The following is a 17,513-nucleotide window of genomic DNA, read 5'->3' on the forward strand; positions in this document are numbered from 1 at the left end:
GGACGAAGCATACTTTTTTGAAAAGTCTCATGCAGGGCCGGATTCACATATATTTTCTCTCCGTCTTCAATTCTTTATTGCCAATTAGTTACATTCACACATCATGTAGAATGCAATTAGTTTTGGAGTGTTACCACTTCGTAAAAGAGATTTGATTATAAAGGTGAAGAATCGCACATCCCGAAAGGGATAAACAAGGAAAATGTAGTGTTTACTAAAAATGGCATCGTCTTTATCGATTAAGTAGACACAATTTCCATAGGCATTTGAAATTTAACAAAATTACAAATAACTATAAAGAATAAAGAATTTCTTTATGAAATTGCCTTCTTTTAGGCGTATCCCAAGGTTAGAGTTTTTAAATTTTCATCTAAGTCTTAAAGTTTGATTTGTAAGAGTTTAAACCTCATATTTGGCTTCATATTTGGGGCCGGGATTTTAGAAAGTAATGTCATTTTCAACCTGAATCAAAAATTCATGTAGGGTAAAAAATTGGACATGCATACAACTTGGACAGTAGACAGTTTCACAAAAATCAAAATTTCTGGGATTCAACCAGTCACCCCCTAGTCCTAGTTGCAATACTAAAACAAACTACCAGACAAATTTTCATCCAATTTGGAGAAGATTAGGAGGTGCCTCAAGTTGAATTTGTGTTTTTTTTGGCTATTTTGTACCTTCAAAAAATTCTAACGAGAATTTGGAAAAACAAAAATCAAAATAAATACCACTAGTTGAACGTATCCACATAATACAGTTAAAGGTAATAATAAACGGATTCGTTTTGTGATAACAGCGCCACTAGCGTTCTACTACTAATATTTCTATTATTCTCATGCTCATTCCTTCCTTATAACGAATCAAACGTTTCGGATCCCCAACAACACTCGTTTCAATAATAAAGTAAAGTTTATTCCATCGCTTGTGGATAAGCCATTCTTTGCGTTTACGCTAAACGCTAGAGAAAGGAAATCACAGTCTTCTTTTCAGATAAGTCGTTCTCGCAGCCATCATTTGATACCGCGAGCCATAGCAAGAAGTTCAGGTTCAACAAAGATATCATCATTAAGCTAGGAAGCCTGATGTCAGCGCTTCGGTTTATCCTAATATAAATACACACACGAATATCCTAAGTCTCGCCGCCGCGTTCCGCGCTCACTGATGGTAGTATTGGCCGTTGTAGTCAAGTTCCGCTCGCTGAGCAGCCGTTTCCGCGTACTTCGGGTTAGACTTGGCTTCCTGCTCGCGACGCTTGATTCCGGCGTAGATCTCCTCCAGACCCTTGCGGATACCTTCCGGGATTGGTGGTTCGGTTGGCAGATGGTCTCCGGTCACACGGAATCCCTTCTCGTCGGCGGTGTACTGCACGTGGATGATCTGTCCGTCGGGAGCTTCGTACGAGTAGGCACCCTGCTGAACGAGCACTCCGTTCGGGTGGGCATCAGAGAAGTCCTTAAGGTAGCCGGATTCTTCGTGGACAATGTTGTTACCGGTTTGATACCTTCAAAAAGGAACAGTTAGGCAAATGCTAGAAATTCCATGGAAAGATTGGGCACTTACTCGGTTTTATAGCTGCCATCTTCGCCCTGTTCCTTGTTGTATTTCAGAATCGGAATCCAAGTGGTGGTCTCTTGAGTGCGCTTTTCGATGTTTTGCTGGTGTTGGTGCTGTTGTTGCTGTTGTGGTTGGTGTTGCTGTTGATGCTGTTGGTGATGGTCGTAGTCATTGTTGCGCTGCGGAAAAGCGCAGGCCGAAGCTAGGAGCGCTGATAAAATCTGAAAACAAAAAAGTAGGCAAATGATAAAGATAAAATTGTTCAAATACAAATCCTAATGGGACTTTCGCGATTAGATCACTACAAAGCAACGTCGTGTCTGGATTCGATTCCTGGCGGTCCACATTCTGTCACACGACATAGGAATGCCAAATGCAATGATAACTTCTGAAGGAGCAGCAGAAAAAAAAATCAAACATTGTTGAATGATTCTTCAAGATTTTTTGGTCCCAAAATTGGTGAAGGCTCTGCAATGGATTTTTCTGCATGAATTTTCAATGGGACTGGTGTTCTAATGGCAGATTAAGGTTGAGAGAAATCTTTGAAAAATCAAAGTGAACTTTCCCATGAAATTTACATGTCTAAGTATCTTCTTGAGTCTTGCATATTACTTCGTTTAAATTATCCCTTTTGAACTCTCGCCTTAAAAAAAACTGTGATAGAATATTGAAAATTGAAGAAATAATTCACTGAATGTTGATCAAATTTTGAAGGTTGAAACTTCAATTATTTGAGACTCAGATTTTATTTTTCATTCTAACCTCCCTTCCTCTTCTTCATTCGAAACACAGTGGGTCTAAATAATCGAAAAATATTTGCAGGATAGTAAAGACTGAAAACCCGTTGCATCATTTCTGAAACATTTATAACTGTTTTTCTTCTTAAATTCTTGGAAAATATCAGTAGCAACCTTGAAGGAATATCTGGAAAATATCTGGAACGATTGATGAAATACTCCACACTGAGTGCTCTTCTAAAATCGTTCAAAGAAACCTTTTAGCATATCCATTGTGTGAATCACATGACAGTTTTTAAAGAATCATTTTCACTGCAATGATTACATTAGAAATTTTGAGCTCATCCCCTAATAATTTTGTGCATAATTGTAAAGAGTATTGTATTTGTTTTTAAGTAAGAATATGAGAAATAAAATAAAAAAGCAGTTTATTTTTTTAAGGATTAATGAAAATACAGATAAAGAAGGCTAAAAGAATAAAAAGTAAACTTTTAAATCCTAAATAATTTCAAACCGAATATTAGAAACCGCACAACCACACTATAATTCTAAACACGCATCAATCGATCGGATGCATCAATCATCACCGATTGAGGAAATTACATAACCTCAATTGAGGGGGGCCATACTTTACCCGGTAGAATGCACACACCAATTTGCATTGAATCTTCCCATTCTCTTCGTGCTCGGTTGCTCTTATTCAAATTAAATGCTAATTAGGCACCGTCGTCCGCCACTCACTTTCAAGCAGCATCAGCTGATTGAAAATTCTCGTGCTCCAATCCAGTCCTTTCGATTTCCGAACCCCTGTCGAAATCGAAAGTGAACTTCATCTCGTTGCGCTGCCATACTATAAGGTATTTAGTAAATCTAGGTGGCCATAAATATTTCGATGCGTTGTTTTGCTATCTTTGTGTGTAGTTAGTAGCGGAACCACGGTGCTCCCCTGACTGTACTCACCAGTCGTTTTCTATAGTTAAGCTGCATGTCTGGGCAAACTTTCAAAAAAATCGTAGGGCCCGTTTTGAAGTTACGCCCCTTTCATTGTATAAGTCTACTAATTCAAAGGAAGTCTGAGATATTCTAACGAATTTTTATTGGAAGTGATTATCAGAAAAAAATACTATCAAAATTTGGTTCAAAATTAATTTGTTTAGTAATTTATAACCTATTGGTGGAGTTTTGAATGAGAAAATAAACGAAATTTGAAGTTACTCCCTTTCTGAGGTGTAACCATTGAAAACACTAATTTCAAATAGATTAATTTGGCATTCTAATACCGATAAGCATGTTCAATTAATTTTAATGACACATTGCACTTACATGTCGCCAAAGTCTTTGACAATTAATTAATTTTTCAAAAGCTTAGGCGCTGTAAGGCATTATGGAGCCATTTTTGCGACATTATTATTACTCAAAAAATATTGTTATAGCCCAACTAGCTACCCCTTCGGCTGTTCCGGAAAACTTTGGAATGCCCTCGAAGTTAATCTTCAATCGCTGAGTACTGAACTATTGGTCAAACTATAGAACTTTAGACCACTGTCAATACTTTTGTAATCGTTTGTGATCATTTCTACATTTAGAATTTGCACAAATCTACAATTTTTCCTTTGGGTTTTCCGGTCTTTTCGATTACACAAACACATAAGAGCCCTGGATAAATACAATAGTGAAAGAATTATATAAATTAATTAACTCATTCTCAAGCTAACTCGTGAAGAGCAAGCCTCAGTACGTGAAATACGCTTAAGAGAAGTAAGAAACATGCGATATTATTTGGTTTAATTGATTTAAAAACATAACTGAATGCTATTGTCCAAATATATTATTACCTTGAATTACATTGTCCCGTGATAATGGAATTCGAAGTCATTCCATTCTAGGAACTGAAACATAGTTGTTCATCGATACGTAAATTCCAGTTTTGATTAACGGAAAATCGTAAATTGTTCTGTGGACCTGTTGATTACCTGATAGGCTACCTACCATAATATGGTTTGAATTCTACACAAACGGAATATGTATATGTAATTTGTTTTTTCGATCACGAACTGTGCTTGTGAAGTAAAGACTCACCAGCTGCTACAACCCTTCACAAACGAAAAAAAACATACCTTGGAAGCTACACAAAGTTTTTCAAGCGGACAAAGCCAAACATTTAAAATTAAGCTCTGTAAATACTACGATTTTGAATTCCATTAGACAAAATAATAACGGATTTTTTAAACTTTGCATTATTCTCTTCCATTTTGTATCGATGCTTTCTACGTCATTAATTTTATTTCAATCCATACACTGCTACCCATAACCGAAAATTCAACTCGTATAGTACTTCTTGACGTATGCTTTGCTTCGATATACAACAAGTAGCAATCAGTAGCACGTGAAAAAACCTGAATCGTGAGTACATGGGTTCACCAACCTAGCCAGAATATTGTGCTACTAGAACTAATTTGATTACATGATGAAATTAGCTCCGTAATGCTTTTACGCACTTGAGCCTATGAAAACTCAATTAATAGTAAAAGACTTTTGTGGCATGTTAGTGCAATGTGCCATTGAAAACAATTGAACATGCTCAACGCTATTAGAATGCCATATTATTCTATTTATAATTAGTGTCTTCAAAGATTACACCTCAAAAAGGGCGTAACTCCGAATTTCTATTTTTCCTGTAAAGTCTATTTTCTCATTGAAAACTCCACCAAGATCTTACAAATAACTAAACAAACCAAATTTTGATAGAATATTTCTTCTGATAATCATGGGCCAATGAAAATTCGTTAGAATATCTCAGATTTCCTTTGAATTAGTAGACTTATACAATGAAAAGGGCGTAACTTCAAAACGAGCCCTACGATTTTTTTGAAATTTTGCTCAGACATGCAGCTTAGCTATGGACGACTGATGAGCACAGATTTGATGGAGATTTTTTTCTGATAATAACGGTCAGGGTAGCACTGTGGGAACACGATTAAAATGATATTTTGACGCATTATGCTTGATTCACACCAGTGGTTGCCAACCATTTTGAAGCGGTCACCCCCTTGCAAGAAATGATGCATTTGGACGTGTTTGATTCGCGTTCCATTTCAATTTATTGATCGAAAAAATTTAACGTGGTATAAATGGAAGAAAAGACGTTCCTCCGGAATGCGCGCTTTCTTCCATGGGTGAAATGGATAGTATTGATAATTGCATCAAAATGAGCAATCAGTTCGATGCTTTAGACAAATTTTCCGAACACCAAACCGAAGCAGTCTCTAGGACTGGCTCTTTAATTCAAGTGAGGAAACAAGTTATTCCAAATTTGGGGGATTAAGGCAGGAGATCTTGAACTCCATCAGGGGAATCAAGGTTTCCTTCCAAATCGCAAAGAAAGGAGACTGTCGGTTTTTTTGCTGGAAACTCGTAAAGATCTCGAACTTCTTCTCAAACATTTTGAAGAGAAGAAGCACAAAATTTTTACTTAGGGCGACAAAACTGAACGTTTGTTGAAAGTCGTCTTAAAGGTCTCAAGTGACTATAAATCACCTGAAGAGATCGAAAGTGGAATAAATGATTTACTTGGATTTTCCCCAGTCCAAGTAATGATTATGAAAAAAAGAACCCAATCTGGCATTGTTCGGAAAGGGCTTTCTCATGAATATTATTTAGTTCACTTTAACAAGAAGGAACTAAATAATATTAAAGCTTTAGAAAAAGCAAAACTTTTGTTCGATGTCCGTGTGACATGGAACATTTCCAGAAACCTGGAGGAAATTTCCAGAACCCCACTCAATGCCGTCGGTGCCAAAAGTGGGGTCATGATACAAAACATTGTCGCATGGATGCTAAATGCAATATTTGCGGAGCTTCTTCTCACGCTGAGGACGTCTGTCCTGTAAAGGATGATACCACAAAATTTGAATGCGCAAATTGCGGGGGTCATCATATATCTAAATTTTCGGATTGCCCTTCGCGTAGGCGAGTCGAGGCTCGTGCCAGGCAGATGAAAGATAATATCCGTTACGATAACAGTAACGGTCGTATCTGGAATTCCCTTGGTAGAGTATCGAACAATGCTCATTTTTCAGTTAACGATCACTTGATTAAGAATCATACCCATCAGGAAGATTATAAACATGCTTCACAAACTTATTTTATTCCTGCGGGTAGTCGTTCGAATCTTTCAATTTCGAATAGATCTACCCAAGAAAAATCCTAAGAGTGGTACAGCCATGCTCAGAGCAACACTTTGATCACAGAGTAAGCTTGAGTAACTCAGATTTTGCTCAAAACTATTTCCGGTTACTATGAAAGCATCCGGCATCACGTGTTCGCATTATTCAATATATCAAATCGATTTTTTTCGCAGCATCCAACTTAACGAATTCAAAATTTCTCGAACACAAAAAGGAATTTCGACTATGGTCCCTATTTTGGTGTTTTGATGAAGTGACTGAATCTTAAATTAAGTAACGCCAATAATTAAATCTATCAAGCACATTTCCCACCATATTGAGAAATGTCTAATCTTACATTGCTTTCGCGATCTCCATAAAAAAATATCGATATTATCACCGAATGAGAAATTGTTCATATCTGAAGAGAATCATAGTAAAGACAAAAAAATGAATTTATAAATGATGAACAAGCTTTCAAATTCACGCTCACGTGTAAAACTCTTTATTAGGCGCTCTAAAAGAATAGCATCCACTCTAAGCTGAAAGCATAAATGCTCTTGTAAATTTGAAAAACTCGGACGTTTTGCTCCTAGTGGACTTTTGCCTTTTACAATGGTCTAGCTTACAGTACTCATTGTAGCAGCCGGAAAACGTTGAAGCGGTATTCTACACAGAAAAAAAAATCCGTTCCGTGAACAGCAGACGTGAACTTGTCAACAAGCAAAAGCAAGCAAAGTTCACGGTGTATGAACTAGATCATGTTTATGTGACCGTTGGTGGTTGGTCATGGTGTATTTTTGACAGTTCACGTTTTCCAGAACTCTTTTTTGAGCGTGAAATACACTTTTAAGACAAACAAGTCCGGATATCGGACGACAGTAACCATCCACACGCTTTCATAGTCTATAAATTGCTCGATCTATCCCAAATTCAATAACGATTGCAGCACATAGGATAACGCGTTTCTGCTCAGCCCATTAGCTTCTAGTAGTATTCGGTAGAGCACTAGCACATTTTGTAACAGCTGTTATCAACTTTCTCTGCCTACCGTGAAGCTCTGGTACTCGATATCACTCATACCAATAGCATGAGTATTCGTTAAATGTGGACTTGCAGCTCGGGGAATTCGTAGCCTACGTCCTTCTGGCAGCAGCTGTCCATTCCGTCAATTTACAATCAGAGAAATAAAAATCTGTCTACGTAAACTAACGTCATTTTTGCCATAGATTTCTACTCAATAACAAGCTACCCTACGGGTTGCTATGTGAACTCCTAAACAAGAGTTACTCTAAATCTAACTCAAGAGTTAGCTCAAAAGCAAAAGCTGTCCCACCCCTAGGGAAAATCCTATGCCAATATCGTAGCAGGCAATTTAAACTCCTCCCCTTTTTATACTACACGGAAAAACCCCGTTGCCGGATTCATGAACAAAAAGTCATGAAATCATAATCTTTTATATTTCATGATTTCATGACTATAAGACATGAAAGCATGAATATTTTCCAAGAATTTGAGTGCTCCTGGCGTAAAAAAAAACAAATCTAACTCTCACTTCTTTTCATCTTAGTCAAAGCGTCTTTTGCGTTCGGTGGTGCTTTCAAGTGTAATAAAAAAACACAATATTTGTGTATTGCTATGTATTGCTTGACAAGCTCGTCGGAGCTTTTAGCTGTTCAGATATGATAAGTTCCACACGTCTAACAATACAACGGTTCACACAAGCAGCATGTTCCAGTTCCACATTCTATCTACGCGCAGTGCGCATCGTACCTTCGTGCTGTGCGTACACGAATTCTCTCTGCTCTTGGAAGTTTTCTTAAAAACTACCTAAAGCAATAAATCAGTACTTTTCAGTGCTACATAAACAGTACTTTTCAGTGCTAAAATTCAAATCAGTACTTTTCAGTGCTACTAAAACAGTACTTTTCAGTACTACTTTTTCTACTATTGATCCCTTTACGATCCTTGTTTGGACCCGTGCCTTCGATTTTTCGTTGGACCCGTTGGCGAAAGCTAGCGGTGGTAATCCTTCTTGGACACCGTCTTGGGAAAAAACCTTTCGAAGGTCACGTCTTCTTTCGTTTATTAACTAAACATGGTATCAACAACTAACAAAAGGAAGGGTGAATCTCTGAATTCACTACTTCCTTCCAAAAAAGTGGGTTTTAAAACTGTCACTACACGTGGCAAGAATGGAAGAAAGGACGCTTCCCCGGAATGCGAACTTTCTTCCAAGGGTGAAATGAATAATTGTATCGAAATGAGCAATCAGTTCGATGCTCTAGACAAATTTTCCGAACACCAAATCGAAGCAGCCTCTAGCCCAGGCTCTTTGATTCAAGTGAGGAAGCAAAGAGTGCCGCCTATCGTGGTCAGTTGTTCCGAATTTGCGGGATTTAGGCAAGAGATCTTGAACTCCATTAGGGGAATCAAGGTTTCCTTCCAAATCGCAAAGAAAGGAGACTGTCGCGTTTTGCCGGAATCTCTTAAAGATCGTGAACTGCTTCTCAGATATCTTGAAGAGAAGAAGCACAAATTTTTTACTTATGACGACAAAACTCATCGTTTGTTCAAAGTTGTCTTGAAAGGTCTCTCAAGTGACTATAAGTCACCTGAAGAGATCAAAAATGGAATAAATGATTTACTTGGATTTTCCCCAGTCCAAGTAATCATTATAAAAAAGAGAACCCAATCTGGCTTTGTTCGGAAAGGACTTTCTCAAGAATTTTATTTAGTTCACTTTAACATAAAAGAACTAAATAATATTAAAGCTTTAGAAAAAGCAAAACTTATGTTCGATGTCCGTGTGACATCGGAGTATTCGGAAAATTGGATTGATCAATTTGCTTCAAAAATTTGCCCTGATTTTGCTCCTACCTCGATTACATTCAAAACTCATCAATTATATAATTATTATCCTGATCTTTGTAGCGAATTTTCAATTGAAGAAATGAATTTGGCATTATCTATTACCAAAAATACTGCTCCAGGTATTGATAATATAAAATTTATTGTGCTAAAAAATTTACCTATTGATGGTAAATTACATTTACTATCCCTATATAATTCATTTTTGTTTCAGAACATTTTTCCCTTAGAGTGGCGTTCCATAAAAGTAGTTAGTTTACTTAAACCTGATAAAAATCCTTCACTAGTAGAAAGTATAAGACCTATTAGTTTATTATCGTGTCTTCGCAAACTTATGGAAAGAATGATTCTTAATCGTCTTGAATTATGGGCTGAGAAAAATAACATATTTTCATCATCTCAATATGGATTTCGAAAAGGTCGTGGAACTAGAGATTGTGTAGCTCTTCTAGCTTCACATATTGAACTGTCGTTCAACAAAAAACAAGATGTTGTTAGTAGGGGAAGCTGGTCCAATTCGGACCCTGTTCTAATACGGACCATCAAGCATTTCTCAATACTGGCGCTATTGTAAAGATCGTGTGTATCGTTTTTCTACCCACCGTCTGGCTAGGATCTAACTCAATACATTTGACGCCATTCAGTTTATTCGTTTGATTTTTATATTAGTTTGTTGTTTTGAAGTGCTCTAGTATGCTAGCGATTAGCATTACTTGCAAGCTTCTGTAATTGACAATAATTTTTCAATCTTTCTGTGTTATTTTATAATCGAATCCTCTTAGCCTAAGCTTTCATCTGACCATATGGTTTTGATACATATATGCACTGTTTGAGCTCAACTAGTTTGGAAATCTCAAAATGTGTGTTGGTCCAATCCGGACCTTTTAATATGGTTCAATACGGACCTCCTGATTTTCAACGAGCATTAAGTCTATTTCATAAGCTCCACCCCTTGAAAATCTTCTCGACTTGCCAGAAAATCACAGAAGCTGTAATATTGATGGATGGTGCCTCTGTTTCTGTTGCAGTCAAGAAAAAGTCTTCGAAAAAACTAAGAAATACGACAGACCACCCAAAAAAGAGTCAGCTGCTTGAAAAGCATCTGCATTAAAATACCACAGTCTATTTTGGATACAGCTTTCAAAATATGTTTGACAATACGATAAAAAAAAAACATTTACGAGTGCTGAGAACAATACAGTCAACTTTCCCTTACCCGATACAATGTGTTTTGAATATAAAAATTTGAAGTTTGGCTTAATTTTATAAATACTTTAATATAGCGTACTTGAACGCTAAAATGTACTCCAACTTGTAGTCCCGAGACTCAATGCTGTCTCTTTCAGTTTCTCGGACAAGTTCAAATTTTTAACCCGATATATTCATGAGATGATTCAATATATTAAAATTTTACTAAATTCTAAGCAAAACTAGATGTTTCCAAAGATTTTTGTCAAAATAATTTTTGTCAAGAATTCAAATATATGTATGTGTTCTTGATCTCGATATCTCCCATACATGATACAGTCAAACCTCCATGAGTCGATGTTCCATTGCTCGATATCGACTCATGGAACCATACTAAAAGTTATAAACCATGGTTACTATGATGATCCCTAGAAACAGCGTTCCAAAGAATATCTGTTCCATGACTCGATATTTCCATGAGTTGATGGTCCCTTCAATATCGACTCATGGAGGTTTGACTGTAGTCAGTTTAAAATTGAGTTAGGGAAAGTTAACTGTACTCAATTTTGAACCAGGCTCGGATTTCACGAATGTTTTATTTTATTGAAAATCACATTTTATTTGAGCAAGTTCTGACTCGAATTTTTTATGCTTGCGCTTATAGGAGAAGTTCAACAAGCTTCGATACCTAACAAATCGGAGTTATATTTTATAACTACCATAGCATAAAACGATAAAATAAAGGGTGGTCCGAATTAGAACATGGGGGGTCCGAATTTTAACAGGGTTGGTCCAATTCGGACCTTTTGGAGAATTTTGTACAAACATGTCTAGTCATGTCCTGGTAGGAGATATCACAAATCTCTCTGGGAGAAAAATTCGCACGCTAAATCAGGCTTTCACGAAAACATAAAACTTTTCATGTCGTCCATCGTGCTGAAAAGATATGACCAAAAAACTGTTACTAGGTCCGAATTGGACCATGTTCCCCTACTTTTCTTGATGTTTCTGGTGCGTATGACTCCGTCCTAATTGATTTGCTTTATAAAAAAATGAATGATTGTAAAATTCCAATCATTATTTCAAATTTCTTGTGCAATTTGTTTTCCTTCAAAATAATGCATTTTTTTCATAATGGATCTTCCAGAATGGTCCGTTATAGTTACTTTGGTTAACCACAGGGTTCTTGTTTAAGTCCATTTTTATACAATTTATTCACCAGTGACATCATTTCCATTATTCCAAATGGATGTTATTTCATACAGTTTGCGGATGACAAGGTAATTTCTATTCATGGTCGTAGTAGAGAAGTAATTCGTCATTATATGCAAATTTGTTTGGATAATATTTATACATGGGCTCATAATAATGGTTTCAGCTTTTCAGTTCAAAAAACAAAATTCATATTATTTTCACGGAAACATTCTCCAATAAATATTGATTTGTATCTTAATAATCAACAAATTGAACAAGTTATTGATTATAAATATCTTGGTATATGGTTTGATTCGAAATTAAAGTGGAATAATCATATAATATATATCCAAAAAATTTGCTCAAAGAGGATAAATTTTCTTCGATTGATAACTAGGACATGGTGGGGTTCACATCCTAATGACATGATCACTCTTTACAAAACAACTATTCGTTCAGTAATGGAATATGGTTGTTTTGCTTTTGGTAGCGCTGCTCAAACTCATTTTTCTAAACTAGAAAAAATACAATATCGTTGTTTGAGAATTTGTTTAAATTTGATGAATTCCACTCATCCTAAATCTATTGAAATTCTTGCTGGTATTATTCCCCTCAAGTATCGCTTTCAGGAATTAAATTGCAAATTTTTGATAAATTGTTTTTCAAATGAACATCCTATAATTGATACATTAAAATCTTTGTTTGAAATTAATCCTACTAACAGAATATTGAATTCATTTATTTATTGTTCTGCAGAAAATATTATTCCAAATTTATCTGTACATTTTCATGAATATAGCATGGATGTTCATTCTTTTCAACCAATTGTTGATTTATCTTTACTTGAAGAATTAAAACAAATTCCTTGTCATGCTTATCCCCGTTATGCCCCATTGTTATTAAAACGTAAATTTATTGGGGTAGATAATGATCAGATTTTTTTCACCGATGGATCTTTAATTGAAAATGTGGCTGGGTTTGGTGTATATAACTTTCAACTGGCTCATTTTTATAAATTAGAATCTCCTTGTTCCATTTTTACAGCTGAATTAACAGCTTTATATTTTACATGCAATTTGATCAAAAATAATACACCTAATATATTTGTGGTGTGTTCAGATAGCCTAAGCTGTATTCAAGCTTTGAATTCCATTAGCTTCAATATCAAAACCCATCATATTGTTTTATCAATAAAAGGGTTATTATATGATTTATATTCTAGAGGATTCGTTATTAAATTTGTTTGGATTCCAGCTCATTGCAATATTTATGGTAATGAACAGGCTGATTTATTGGCAAAACTGGGTGTTTTTCGCGGACCGATATATAAACGCGATATTAACTATTCGGAATATTTTACTAATTTGAAAAAACATTCAATAAATGATTGGCAAATTTCTTGGAATACAAGTGACCAAGGTCGATATTGTTATTCCATTCATCCGAAAGTTAAAGTATTTCCCTGGTTCCGACATCTTCCTGTTGGACGTAATTTTATTTGTTCCTTTTCCAGATTAATGTCAAATCATTATATTTGTAGTAGTCATTTGTACCGCATGAATATCACAGATTCAAATATTTGTGAATGTAATAAGTCATATGAAGACATAGAACATATTGTTTTTGAATGTTGTCGTTTTGATGCACCTAGAGAAAAATTACTGGAAAATATAATTAGTTTGGGTCTTGATATTCCTGTGTCAGTTCGAGATATTTTGGGAAATCATTCATTCCTTATCATGAAAATTTTATACAAATTTTTAAATGAAATTTCTTATCGTGTATGATACTGCTCGTTTGTTTTTTTCTGGTTTTACTTTCAGAGACAACAATTTTGGCACTCATCCCATCTAATCGATTGGCTTTTTGGATACGTGCTTGTGAACATTCATACTGATTGAACATGGAAGACTTCGGCTCCGCTATGGATCGATTCCGGGAGAGCCTTTATTTAATGTATATTATTTTATAACGTTATTCGAAAAGATAAAGAGGTTTTGTGCCTTTTTGAGAAGATTTCATTAGAATATCACTCAAAGGGGTTTTTCCTTCTTTCAAAATTCGTAAGTTAAATAAATAAATAAATAACCTGTGATCTTATGCGACTTAACTTATGATAACAAATGGTGATTTGACAGCTGCTACGAATTGATTCGATTTACTTTGTACAAGTGTACGGAACGAAACAAAATGTACAAATGAACTCAGAAAAAAAGCGTTTTGTGCGAGGAAACTCATCAATCTGACGATATTATCCACGGTAATTTGCGAGTTTGATGTAATTAGTATGAATAAACGAGGTATAACGTTAACTTTCGTGCGATTTCTGGTTGTCTGGGAATCCAATCAGCTCTACTTTCAATTATTTTTGAGCCGACTGGAATATATATGAAACATATATTGACTCTATTCTTGATGTTAACATTTCTTTACAAACAAAACTTGATATTGACAATGTCCTTGAAACTTTAACAAATTTCATTGTTGAAGCCAGAGGAATTCAAATTCCAAAATTTGTATCCGTGATTGTAGACGATGATCTTAAACTCTTGATCCATCTTAAAAACGTAAGGAGAAGGCAATTTCAACGCACTCGCAATCTTGCAATGAAAATTATATTGCAGGATCTAAAAAAAAACAAATTTGAAAAAGGTTTTCTCAGTTAAGAGAAAAAAAAATTGAAAATAAAATTTCTCAATTTAACCCTAGCTCTGAGCCTTTTTGAAAATTATCTCAAATCAAAAAAAAAGCTCAGGAGCCAAATCCGGCATTGTAAGAAATATTCAAATTATTACTGAATCCGAAAAAAAAACTCAAAAACTTGCTTTGCACGCATAATTTCAATTTAGTACTCACTAGTTCAATTGAAAATCAAGTTACTCAGGACTTCGAAAGCATTCTCAATCCAGAGAACGTTTTCGAAAATTCCTGATTTGGAAGAAGTGAGAACTATTATTGAAACATTCAAAAATATGAAAGCCCCAGGTGATGATGGAATTTTCTTCATCCTCATCATGAAACTTCCAGAGAGTACCTTATTATTTTTAGTTGATATATTTAACAAATGTTTTCAGTTGGCATAGTTTCCTGACAAATGGAGTTGAACCATACCAATTTTAAAACTGTAAGGGATGAATGACCTTCGTCTCTCTCAAACAACAACAACATTTAAAACCGGACAAAGATCCTGCAGAAGATTCTAGCTATCTAGGAGAAGGTTTCGACCGTGATTGTTTTTAAATTATTATTATTCTATGGCTATATCGGTCATGCGACTCAAAGGTAAAGGGAGTCTATAGAAGCAAATGATGAGCCTGTGTTGGTAGCAAAGCTCAAAGCTTTGAGCAAACCCTTTTCCAGTAGAGAAGCTAGGCAAAATACAAGACGCTTCGATGCTTACTGACTTTAAAATGGCTTGCTCAATTTTCACCACCTAATTATATTTCAATCTTGTCGCTCCCTTGCGACGCCTATGCACCTATTCGTTTCCATCATTTGCTTCTATAGACTCCCTTTACCTTTGAGTCGCATGACCGATATAGCCATAGAATAATAATAACTTCTAGCTATCGTCCGATTAGTTTGCTTTCCTCCATCAATAAACTTTTTGAAAAGGTCATTTTGAACAGAATGATGGTCCACATCAACGAAAAATCATTTTTTGCCAATGAATAGTTCGGATTCCACCATGGACATTCGACCATTTATCAACTTTTACGTGTAACAAATTTGATTCGTGCCAATAAATCCAAAGGATATTCTACTAGTGTTGATCTTCTAGATATAGAAAAGCATTAGACAGTGTTTGGTATTGAGGCTTGATTTTTTTTTCATTGCTGTCTTTAGAGCTCGGACCTAGTTGATCCATCTCGCTGATTGAGGCTTGATTGGAAAATTGAAAAAAAACTTCAATTCTTCAATAGTACACTTCAGGTTGATAAGAACTCCAAGTCTGAAAGCAGGTATTCCTCAAGGCAACATTTTGGGACCAATATTAAACAATATTTTCACATCTTACTTACCTGAGTGAAATCAGGCATGTCAAAAATCTTTGTTTGTGGATGACACACCAAAGAACGAAGCCTGCGTGTTATATGTAATAGATTGCAAAATAAGTTTGGATATTTTTTCTTCACGCTTGCAAAAATGGGAGATTTCTTCTAATGCTTCCAAAACACAACATATAATACCATTTTATCTGTAGAACATTTGAGATGTTATGGCAAACAAAATGTAATATGTTGTTTACAAAATGTTAGTAATAACTCTTTTCAAAATAAGAACAAAGTGTTGCCTTACACAGACCACTAAGATGTAGGAATTGAAAATAGTGTTTAAAATTTCCACAACTATTCAAGTAACACATGCAGAACATTATTTCAAAACACGACCGAATTTCCAGAAAGGATTTTTGACCAGCTAGATTCGCCAAACATCCCTTAGTGCGCCGTTTGCCTCTTCTCAACTTCATGCCCTATTTACTTTCCAGTACAGCACACGATCTACCCAACACTGTTCTTCTCGTTGAAACTCTAGACACATCTCTACTGGCTGCAACATTTGGAAAGGTAAAACCAGTATCGGCGCGTGGCTCGTATTACCACTCCCTACAAAGCACAGCCTCTCTCCCATTCCTGAAGTACCCTCAATTACCTCCACACTTCGACATTTGATATTTCAGATTCATCTAGAAGTCATCGGAGAGCTCACCCACAACAGCACTCAAACGAAAACGAATGTAGGTGGTAGACAGATACCACGCGACTATGACGGTTGTTAGGTAATCCAGGTCGGGGTCCGTATTTCAAAATCACGAATCACGATGTTCTACGAGGAAAGCCAAGCCCAAGGAATAGACCCTTGGAAGTCAAAACGGAGGGCTTGACACCTTTTCATGTCGAAAGCCAGAGAGTCTGCCAACTGCTCCCCCAGATGATATATTGCAACTAGCGACCACGCCGCTTTTGTTCACGATCGCGTTTCCAGGTCACACCGAAAGTTCATTCACTCTTTAGAGCTGCCCTTTGCCGCAGGAGGGTCACAAGTTTTCTTACATAACCAATTGCTCTACACACACTTACCAGTAACTTCATCTTTATAGAGATCACGCACTTTGCACTTTCCACTGGAAATGTCACCACCCCCTTTTTCAAATTGGTTTGGATTCAGAACCGAATTGTGCTTCAGGGAAGAAAGTAAGATCTAGACTGCGGTCGGAGATCCCCATTGATGGGTCTTTATATACCAACCGTCTAAATCTGATGCAGTTTTTGTTTTTGTTTCGTACCTACACCTCTTTCGGCGTGGAAGCGAGAGCCCCCAAGTCACAAAGACGAGCTGTGGTGCCCCTCTCTGCCCGCATGGCAGTGGATCATTATTGGGGGAAGGTCTCTTTCGCACGCCAGTCTTTTGCGGGTCTTCGTCAGGCTAATGCCAACTGGTGGTCAACTGTTTCCCGGCATGCACACTAAGGTGGCCCGTTTTTATGTGAGAAAATTTGATTTGTTAAAATTCTAAGCTACATAAGCCACTGTGAATATTTGAGGGGAATCCTTCGATTATAAGGGGGACTAAACGAGCTTGAAATTTGTATGAAGAAATGCGACCGAATACAAACAAGATTCCAATTTTATTTTTGACCATATATGGTACTGTAGTAGATGAATTTCTTTCATTATTGATTTGAAAGTTCTGCAATGAATGCAGAAGAGACCGTAACAAACCAGACGTTTCCGTTTAGATACGAAAACTTTATATCTAGAGAACTTTAATTCGCTTTTCCCACGGGGTGGAACTGGCAGAA

The 17,513-nt window shown here is 36.2% G+C and overlaps 1 protein-coding gene across 1 annotated transcript; it reads right to left on the bottom strand.

Annotated features, from left to right (window-relative positions):
* Positions 1-890: 890 nt before the first annotated feature.
* Positions 891-16,947, bottom strand: LOC5577611 (endocuticle structural glycoprotein SgAbd-2). Its single transcript, XM_001656555.2, has 3 exons — positions 16,792-16,947; positions 1,561-1,775; positions 891-1,501 (listed from the first exon to the last, which is right to left on the bottom strand). Exons 1-3 carry the CDS (start codon positions 16,801-16,803, stop codon positions 1,156-1,158), a joined length of 573 nt encoding a protein of 190 aa, XP_001656605.1. The 5' UTR covers positions 16,804-16,947; the 3' UTR covers positions 891-1,155.
* Positions 16,948-17,513: the final 566 nt, after the last annotated feature.

Source organism: Aedes aegypti, chromosome 2, assembly GCF_002204515.2.
Source record: "Aedes aegypti strain LVP_AGWG chromosome 2, AaegL5.0 Primary Assembly, whole genome shotgun sequence".
In the NCBI taxonomy this organism is placed as follows: domain Eukaryota; kingdom Metazoa; phylum Arthropoda; class Insecta; order Diptera; family Culicidae; genus Aedes; species Aedes aegypti.

Bases quoted from the DNA above. Each gene is read 5' to 3' on its own strand.
- LOC5577611 (XM_001656555.2), bottom strand. The intron at 1,502-1,560 runs GTAAGTGCCCAA...TCCTTTTTGAAG, and splicing joins GATGGCAGCTATAAAACCGA to GTATCAAACCGGTAACAACA.